Source organism: Rattus rattus, chromosome 1 (assembly GCF_011064425.1).
Source record: "Rattus rattus isolate New Zealand chromosome 1, Rrattus_CSIRO_v1, whole genome shotgun sequence".
NCBI lineage: Eukaryota > Metazoa > Chordata > Mammalia > Rodentia > Muridae > Rattus > Rattus rattus.
The window spans coordinates 270,073,652-270,083,118 of NC_046154.1; the positions used below are offsets into that span (position 1 = coordinate 270,073,652).

General features: G+C 50.5%; 1 protein-coding gene across 1 annotated transcript; it reads right to left on the minus strand.

Annotated features, from left to right (window-relative positions):
• Nucleotides 1-3,575: 3,575 nt before the first annotated feature.
• On the minus strand, nucleotides 3,576-6,474 carry Amigo2 (adhesion molecule with Ig like domain 2). Its single transcript, XM_032885639.1, has 2 exons — nucleotides 6,395-6,474; nucleotides 3,576-6,040 (listed from the first exon to the last, which is right to left on the minus strand). The coding sequence occupies exon 2, from the start codon at nucleotides 5,980-5,982 to the stop codon at nucleotides 4,423-4,425; it is 1,560 nt and encodes a 519-aa protein (XP_032741530.1). The 5' UTR covers nucleotides 5,983-6,040; nucleotides 6,395-6,474; the 3' UTR covers nucleotides 3,576-4,422.
• Nucleotides 6,475-9,467: the final 2,993 nt, after the last annotated feature.

Below are 9,467 nucleotides of genomic sequence, written 5' to 3' on the forward strand. Positions count from 1 at the left end.
TCTGAAATCCTTTCAGGCCATCCTTACAGGACGTTAGTCTCAAAAGTTTTTTAGACCCTGGACATCAAAGGGAAGATTATGTGGCTGCTAAGGCCATCAGCCCATAACAGCGGTTGGTCCAGCCTGGGCTTCTGCCTCCCAGAGCCTGGCATATATAAAAGGCGGAGCCTCATAAACTGTTACACCTGGCAGTGTGCCTTTGTCCCCAGTCCTAGAGACCGAGTCTGCACACTGGAATTGAGCTGCCTTCAAATGAATGAAGGATACCCTCCCCTAGGCAGATGGAGAACCGACTGCCTGCTTCCTGTGATTGCAAGCACTAGCTGCCATGCTCTGGGACTGCAGAATCACATGACACCTCCTGTGGCTGGCCCCCAAGGACTCTGCAGAGCCCTTTGATGTGTTCAGTCAATAGAGCAGTCCTGGTTTCGAAAATGCAGGGAAGCCTAAGATGTCTTTTATTAAGACATTTATTATTATTATTTATTAGTACCGGATTCACTGGTGAAAAAAAAGTTTTTTAATTGTGTGTGTGTGTATGTGTGTGTGTGTGTTTTCTTGTATAGTTGTGTGTGCTTGTGTATTTGGGTTCTTGTGTTTGTGTGCATGTGTGCACTTGTGTAATTTTTGTGTGCACTTATGTACTTGAGTTCTTGTATTTATGTATTCATGTGTGTATAGTTATGTGTCTGTGTGCATGTGTATACTTGTGTAATTGTGTACATGTGCGTGCTTATGTGTACTTATTTGTGCTTGTGTGTACTTATGTGTGCTTTGTGTATATGTGTGTGCCTGTATACTTTTGTGTGCACTTGTACTTATTTGTGTACTTGTATATGTATATTTGTGTTTGTATGTATGTGTACTTGTGTTTGTGCTTCTGTGTGTACCTATGTGTGCTTGTGTGTGGGGGTGCATGTATGCCTGATCAGGTGTGTAGAAATCAACTTGTGTGTGCATGTATGTGTACTTGTGTTTGTGCTTCTGTGTGTACTTAATGTGTATTTGTATTTGTGTGTGTGCTTGTATACTTTCATGTGTGCACTTGTACTTGAGTTGTATTTGTATACTTGTGTATGTACACTTGTGTGTCTGTCTGTATGTGTACTTGTGTTTGTGCTTCCGTGTGTACTTATGTGTGCTTGTGTGTGTTTGTGTACTTGTGTGTGGACTAGGTGCACGCATGCCTCATGGGGTGTGTAGAAATCAGAGGACAATCCTCTCATCCTGGCCTTAGCTGGCGCTGTTTGAGTCTCTTCACTGTTGTGTAAGCCAGGCTTGCTGCCCTCCAGCTCCTAGAGATTCTCCTCTCTCCACCTCTCATCTTGCCACAGAGATGCTCTGGATGGCTGACGGTGGGCTGCAGTGTACGGTTCTTTACCTGGGCTCTGGGGATCCCAACTCAGGCCATCAGTCTTGGCTTTTACCTTGAGTCCCCCCGCCCCTGAAACCCTAAAATGTATATCTAAGAATTAGAATTACTGTGAATACATATAGTAAAGTATAACTCTGGAATCTCTATTTCAGTGAAAATGCTCTAAACCCAAGGAAAATTCACATCAGGGGTAGAGAAGGTAGTTCAGTGGGTAAAGGCATGCACTGTTTCTATAGAGGACAAGAGTTACGTTTCAGGCACCTGAGTCAGGCAGCTTACAACTCCTGTAACCCTGACTCCTGGCATCTGTGGTCTGTACACACACACACACACACACACACACACACACACACACACACACACACACACACACACGCACGCACGCACGCACGCACACACACACACACACACGGGGGGGAGGGACAGAGGGACAGAGGGAAAGGGAGAGGGGCAGAAGGACAGAGGGAGAAGATAACCACTCCTGAGCCTGTCACTTGATTTTTCCACGACTTTCTGTCTCTCCCCACTGGCTTAAGAGAGCAACCCAGTTGCATAAGTCTGGGTTACTGCTCAGAGGGAAAGTTATATAAAAGTTTTTCGTGAGACAAACTTACGAAGCACACATTAATTTTGTACCTATATTTAAAACACATGAGATCGGGTTCTTGCTTAAAAATTGGTATTCCTAAGCACTCCGGAGTCTACACCACGACACTCAGTCCCGGGACTTACCATCATTTTTTTTTTTTTGGTTCCTAAGTCTGCTCAGAAACAAGAGTTTTTAAGTACTCAGGATTTTTTTGTTGTTTTATTCTGATCAAAAAAAACAAAAAAACCAAAAAAACCCTTATTTTCTACCTAAGTCTATCCTGCCCTAACCTGGGATCTGGGCATGAGAAGCAGCTGTGGTTGGACACCATCACCACCCCACTCCCAGTACTGCCCCCAGTTGTCTGCCAAGCCAAACACTTATTTCTTAGGGATCGGCAGCTGGAAGGCCTTAGGGATCTCATCCAGACGAGATAAGATACAATTTAGGGACTCTTTTCAACTTCATTGCCAGAGTGGTGCCAGCCCCATCGCATCCCAGAGGCAGCACAGCCATGCCCTCCCTCCCTCACCTTCAAGGCTGCTCTGAGGAAGAGAAGATTGCCTCCCTGGTCATACCAGCTCCATACATCTTCTGACACTTCAATGGCTGCAACTACAATAAAATCTTGGCTGGCAGCCCGGCTCCGACGGACTCTGTCCACAGGGTGAGGGGTTTAAGAAGCGGCGTGGTCATTCCTAACACCGCGTGACGCTGTTCACAGTGCTGCAGCCTACTCCCTAGGAAGGCTCCTTCAGACCACTTGCCCCTTAGCCCCTGCTGACCAGTCTGCTGCAGAGAACGCCAGACAGCCCCGAGAGTGCTACCACAGGTCCGCTATCACCAACCTTGTTAGTCATCAGTGTCACAGTCAACTCTCTGTCCTCCTCTCTGCCTCTCTAAGGGGCTGCTGTTGACCATACCCAACTTTCCCTAGCGAGATGCCCACCCGATTCTCCCCTGCCCTTGGCCACTCTTGATTTCAGTCCTTCTCCATGCCCACGGGTGTTAAGGGTCACCACTCTTTTGGATGAGATGCTGAGCCTGGGTTCCCCTCACCCACTTTGTGGCTGTCATTCACTGTTTGGTCATCCGAAACCCATGATTCTGTCTGACCCTCCTCCATTGAAACACCCGCGAGCTGTGATGCTGTGCTAATCCATCTTAACCCCAGGGCTACATTCCCTCAGGATGTGGTATGGGTTAGAAGGCCAGTGCGACTCTGTGCTAGGGCTCCTGGGAGACCAGGTTCCAATACGAAAGGAACCTGAAACACTGACTGGTCTTGAGCCCTCTGTCTCAGTGCCATAGAGAGGCACATGATTATCTCTTGGCAGACAGGAGAATCATCAGGTCCCCCCCGGCACTTGCTTGTCCTAAAACCAGAACGTAAGGGTCTCCCATTCCCGGCTGGAATGCCTGCTATCAGAGAGCAAAACTCTGGCTGGAACATATTAAAGCTGTTTTCTCCCTCTCAAAGGTCCCAGTTGTAATAACAAGAACATCGGAGAGGCGTCTGCTGTAATGTGGACACCAGGAGATGGTGTTTTACAGACACAAGCCCTGTCGCACCGAACATCTCATACTGCATTGGGAAGCAGGCGAGCAAAGCACGAAGTCACAGAGCACGTGTATTTACGCTGATTTAAATGTCTGGAATACAGTACATTGGGGTCTATACGGCCATTCATAGGACTTAAGGTTTTACATATACACACGCAGGTGGACAAACCTGAGTCTGCTGCGGTGAGGGCGTAGGGAGTGACTCAGACAGTTTGGCAGTGACACATACTCTTGGCAACACATAAAGACACCTTTAACTTTTCGGGGGGCATCTTTTGTACCAGGATACAGCACAGAGATGACGGAGAAGACAGCTAAAAGCTAGGCCCCTGTGCACTCCATGGGACGGGGCATGATTCTGTGGATGTTACTAGTGTGTCTATCCTGGTCCGAAATGATGGTTTCAGCTGAAAAACCTCTATGCTAACTTTATGATCTATAAATAACCGATTCTTCCTTCTACATCTTTTAGAAGGGAAAGAAGCCACTCATGTTTTTCTTAAAAATAAAAAAAGCTCAGCTCAACTTTGGCTCTAGTAAGTTAAAAGGTTCTATTTTTAAAGAATGCTAACACATAGCTTTATTTTTTTTTTTCCTCCGAGATAACCAGATAAAGAGATAATGGCTGGTCCTACCGCCTTCAGGCCAGCCTGAAATCCTCAAAGATGCTGATGGCTGTTACTGGGAACTTAAGACTCTCAAAATCAACTGCATCTTTACCCAGCATGAGGAAGCAACCAGGGTGCTCTGCCTCACTTCCTAGCAACCATCATAAAGACACCATTTGGTTTTCTCTCAAAAAGACAAAACGGTTTCTCTCCTGCTACTAATTTCGTGGACTGCAGTTGGGTAGGGAGAGGTCAGATCACGACACCAGACGAACACAGGCACACGGTTAAGTGGATGCCACGAAGGGTGTGTCTGAGAACACGGAATTGACCGAGTCTGAGTCAGATTTTGCCCTGGAGGACTTTAAGATGCCCTCGGCTATAACGGTCTCACTGGGGACAAGCTTGACTTTTCCATTCTGTCCCGCCGCTGGATCCTTCAGGGGCTCCAAAAACACCACTCTTTTACCTGCCTTCCGATCGTCAGCAGAGGCATCCCGGGTGGGGCCGGGACTGAGAATGGACGAATGGGCGTTGCTTTGGTTCAGTACGTTTTTCTGTCTCTTGTCTCTACATTTGCAGGGACACGGTGTCAGGTACAGGTACAGTAGCACTAGGACGATACTGACCACGCAGGCAGCCAGGGTGGTGAAAGCCGTGTTAAATGCCTCGTGGGCGTGGTGGGATCTGTTTATGGTGAAATTGCTCACGTTTATCATGATGTCCACCGTCTCATTCAACAGGCGCTGCCTGTTCATGGCGATACAGGAGTAAACCCCGGCGTCCTCAAAACCAGGGTTCTCTATAACCAGGCTTCCGTTGTAAAACACGCGAAAGTTCCCCATGTCTTTATCCGGCTCCAACAGCCTGTTGTCGGGACCCACCCAGATGAAATCGGTGTTCCCGTTACCGGTTTTGCTGTCACAGTGGACAATCGCCCTTTCCCCAACCTGAGCCTCGTGGATAAAGCCAAGTGCGTGGAAGGAGCCGTTGATGACGCTGTGAGAACAGTTCAGAAAGCTATCCTGGAGCAGCAACAGCTGGTGGGAGTGCCTCGAGTCCGACCACAGGCGACAGGTGTAGTCATGCTTAAAATCCATCACTGAGTTAAAGTGTCTACGGTACCAGAAGGTCAGCAAGGAGTACAGGGAGCAGTCACAGACGAAAGGGTTCCCGTGAAGGAAGATGCCTCTCAGCTGCTTTCCCGGCACTAAATTTATGTGGTGCATTGGTATGGAAGCAATTCGATTGTACGAAACATCTAAAAACGTCAGATCAGCCAGCTTGAACCTCCCGACATACAAATCCATAGGGAACTGCGTGAGGAAGTTCCCACTCAGGTAGAGTTTCTGCAAGTGGGAGAGTCCTCCGAACGCTGCCGGGTCCAGATAGGAAATGTGGTTGTTGTAGAGCAGGAGCACTTCCAGGACCTTTAGCTCCTGGAACATGGCACTTTTCACCGACTTCAGCCTATTGGACGATAAGTCGAGACACTTTAAATTTGGGGTGGTGGAGAAGCTGCCCGTGGAAATGCTGGTGATGTTGTTGTGGCGAACAATCAGGGTGCTCAGCTTGACGAACGACACCGGAATCCAGTCGGCATCCAGGAGTCCGATTCTGTTATAGCTCAGATCCAGTCTTTTAATCAGTCGGAAAAGGTTCCCAGGCACCTTAGACAGGTTTTTGTTGGTGCAGCTTACAATGTCAGTGGCACAGATGCAAGCCGTAGGGCACAGTCCTGAGGAGCTGGGGCTCACCATCACTGCGATCACCAACAGACACAGCAGCTCTCTGCAACCCGGTTTGACAGCTCTAGGCAGGGTGGGCAGTGTGTGGAACCTTAACATTATGGTCGCCTCTGAGCCTCTTGCCAGTCGCTTCTCACCAGCACAGCCTCCCACCAATCTGGTAACAACATTTAAAAACGGGAGAGAAGTACAAGTTAACTGCCACTAGTTAACCCCTTAGAGTTATTCCGTTATTGCTTTCGTTCCAACCAACTTTTGAGATGGGTTCCATCTCCAACAGGGGGGGTCTTTAAAAAAAAAAAAGAACCTGTTAAATGCATTTTTCCTAGATTACTCCAACTCAGTACGATTACCAGGTACCTTCTCTCAATGCAACAGTCTCACTATCAGAAACTCAGGATTTTTTGTTGTTGTTGTTGTTTTTGTTTTTAAAGGATGCATTCTGCCTTAACTCCCTCCGCCGACACAAAAAATACACAATCGCATCCCATAAACAATTGAACGGAAATACTTAGCCAGCCGTCGGTCTAGCCGACCACTCACAGCGCGGGGAAGCCGCAGCGGCTCGGGAGAGGCCGCCGACTGCGGTGCGCTCGGAAGGTCCGCGCGTCCGCCTGCCGGTTCGCGCCCCGCGCGCTCGCACCTTCCCTCCAGCTCCCGGTGGGCGGCAGCCTCTCAACTTTGGCGAGTTTCGAGGCGGCGGCGCGGGCTCCCCGGCTCTCTGGCTCGGCTGCAGGTACCGCCGGAGCTCGGCCGCGCCGGGAGCGGGGTGGGCGGCGGGGGAAGCCGGCCCGCCGGTGGCGCTCGCAGGCTGCAGGGCCCGGGCTCCCGCGCCCGCCGCCCGCCTTTTATCCCGCGCGCCTGGGGTCGGGAGCGGGCGGGAGGCGGGTCCCCGCGTCCTCGCTCCTCGGGTGCCGCGGCGGGCGGAGCAGGGGGGCGCAGCCAATCGCAAAGGCGGCCCCGTGCGGGCTCCGCGCCGCCTCTCGGCCGGGTGGGACCGCAGCGAGGCCTGCGACTCTGCACCCCCAGGCCCCGCGCCCCTCGCCCCGCGCCCGCGGGGGAGCCGCCCAGCCCGGTAGGGAGCCGCCCAGGGGGCCGGGGGGCCGGGCACCGGGGCCCGCGCGCGGTGGCCCGCAGGTGGCACCCCACCCCGATCTCGGAGCCTGGTTTGGGGGCTGGGGCGAGGGGCCTGGCGGGGCGCTGTGCACCGGGTGCTTGCTGGGGTCCCCGCCCGGGTTTGGAGGAGGAGGAGGAGGACTGGAGCGAGGGCCGCGGCGCGTTCCCTCCGGCACCACTGGGGCTTTGCGGGGGGAGGGGGTGCGAAGGCGCCGCGGGGACGCCCCCCGGTTCCCTGGGAAAGTTCGAGCCCTTTTCCTAACTCAGAGACGGCGGCCCGAGGCACCGGGCCCAGTTCTAGAAGCAAAGGGGCAGGATAAGAAGGCTTCCGGTTGGAATGCACAGATAAGGGCATTAGCCTTAAAAAAATAAACAAACAGAAAAATCCAGAGTCGTGCTGGAGGCTTCGGGACTAGGATTAATCCTGTAGGGATGGCTACGCAGAAGGACTTGTCCCCTAGAGGCCGTGCAGCCCACCGGGGCTCCAGTAGACTGAGCTAGCATTCTGGGAAGGCACAAGCTGGACAAGGCCATGTGAAAATGAGGTAGAGAGATTGAGGCTGGTGGGCTTTTTGATTAAAAAAATCCATTTTTGTTTAAGGCTTAAACGATGGGATTTGACTGAGCCAAATGATCCATTTGGCCGTTGTGTACGGATTAAAACAAATAAATGACTGTCCCTAAAAACATGCTAACTACAGTAGAAGGGATAGGGAGCCAATGAATGGCATACAAAATTGGAGAGACGGTGTGGGCAGAGCACATGAATACAACTTTCAAAACCAAAATGATTCCCCCACCTCCCGGGCACCCTTAAATTTAGGGAAAACTTCCTGAGTGAGTTTTTGGCATGGATCTGATGGACCTGTGTGTTGTGATCATGTGGATTGGTTCCGGAATAGCTCTGCGAGTCAGGGTTTTCTAGGGAGGGCAACTTGGTTTCTGTTAGTTTCACTTTCACTAAAGATTGACTTTTAACATAAGCATCCAGCCTAGTGCGCTCCAAGGGCGCATTCTTCACTTCCCCAGAGAAATAGGTTAAGATTTTCTGTCAGACCACACCCCCTGGCTTCTCAAAAAAAAAAAAAACAACTCGGGTTTAAAGCGGTCAAAGTCACAACGCCAAACGGTCACCTAGAAATGAATTCAGGCAATCAAAGGAATACCATTTAAATGACCAGTATGTGAGACTGGGTTTTGCAGTATTTTACAAACATCCTAACGGTTGGAAATCAGGAAGGCTGTTAAACCTGTACTTATCAGAAAATGATCTAAAATGGGTGTTTTTAAGAAACGGAGAGTGGAAGTCATGCTATACCGGGAGGCAACCCGCAGAAGTATCATGCTATCCCCCCACAGCATAAACCAGCTGGACGCAAACTCACAGGCAGGTCTCTTTGAGAGCAGATCTCTGGGCTTCCACATATGTCAGGCAAGAGGGGGCATGAAAGGTGTGCATTTGCTAGCATACAGAAGCTGCCTTTAATAACAGCAAAAGGTATGACCTCCCTTTGTGGAAGATAATATTTTTATTTTTCAGGCATTTGTTATCTAATAGGTCCCCACTGCGCATTAGTCCGTTTTCTGTTGCTATAACAAAATACCTAAACGGGGTGCCCTTTTCAAAGGAATGTAATTGAGCCCACAATTATAGAGGCTGGCCGTCCGAGGCCTCTTGCTCAGTCCTAACTCTGGAGAAGAATCCCACGGTACTCCCAGCAGGGCAGATGGAGGCACAGCATGCCAGAGAGGTTCGGGAGCCTCATTTGTTCTTGGTACAACAACTTTACCACCTGTGGTCCCTCGAGACCTTCATTAATCCGGTCCGTGGGTGAGCCTCCATGAATGGATGGCTTGACATTAGACCCCCCCCTCCGGGAAAGTTTCACACCCTAATACTGTCACACAGGGCCAAGCCTCTCTCAAGTGGATTTTGGAGGGACACACTCAAATCATATGCAAACCATAGCATCCCCTCTCCACTATAAGGAAAATTCCGTGGAGGCAACCGGTTCCTCTGTCATGGTCACAGCTGACACTTGGTTGGTATTTAGTAACATTTTGATGAATGAAACCAGCGAACAGGATGCCTATTCCAGATGGGGATGGTCTCAGTTCACTTGTTCTTATCCCTTACACTTCAGAAAGCTTGTCTGAAAGCAGGGGACCATAACCAACATTAGAGCCCTGGATCCAGCCACGCCTGAGAGCCACCAAATGCTTTATTTACCTGTATTCTCTGCTGCTCCCTCTTTGTTTTGGGTGCATTGTTCTGCGTCGTGCTTCTACCCCCTGTGACTGACCTAGTCCCGATGCACTCAGTGGAGGTGTGAGCTGTCCGTGTGCTCCTCTGTGCCAGACTGAGCTGTGCTGCCGTACAGTAGCTCACTCGTTCACGGAACCCTACGGCCTGGTACCGTCCAATAACCCAGATGATGAAAAGCTGCACTCCAAATTGTTTGGAAGGG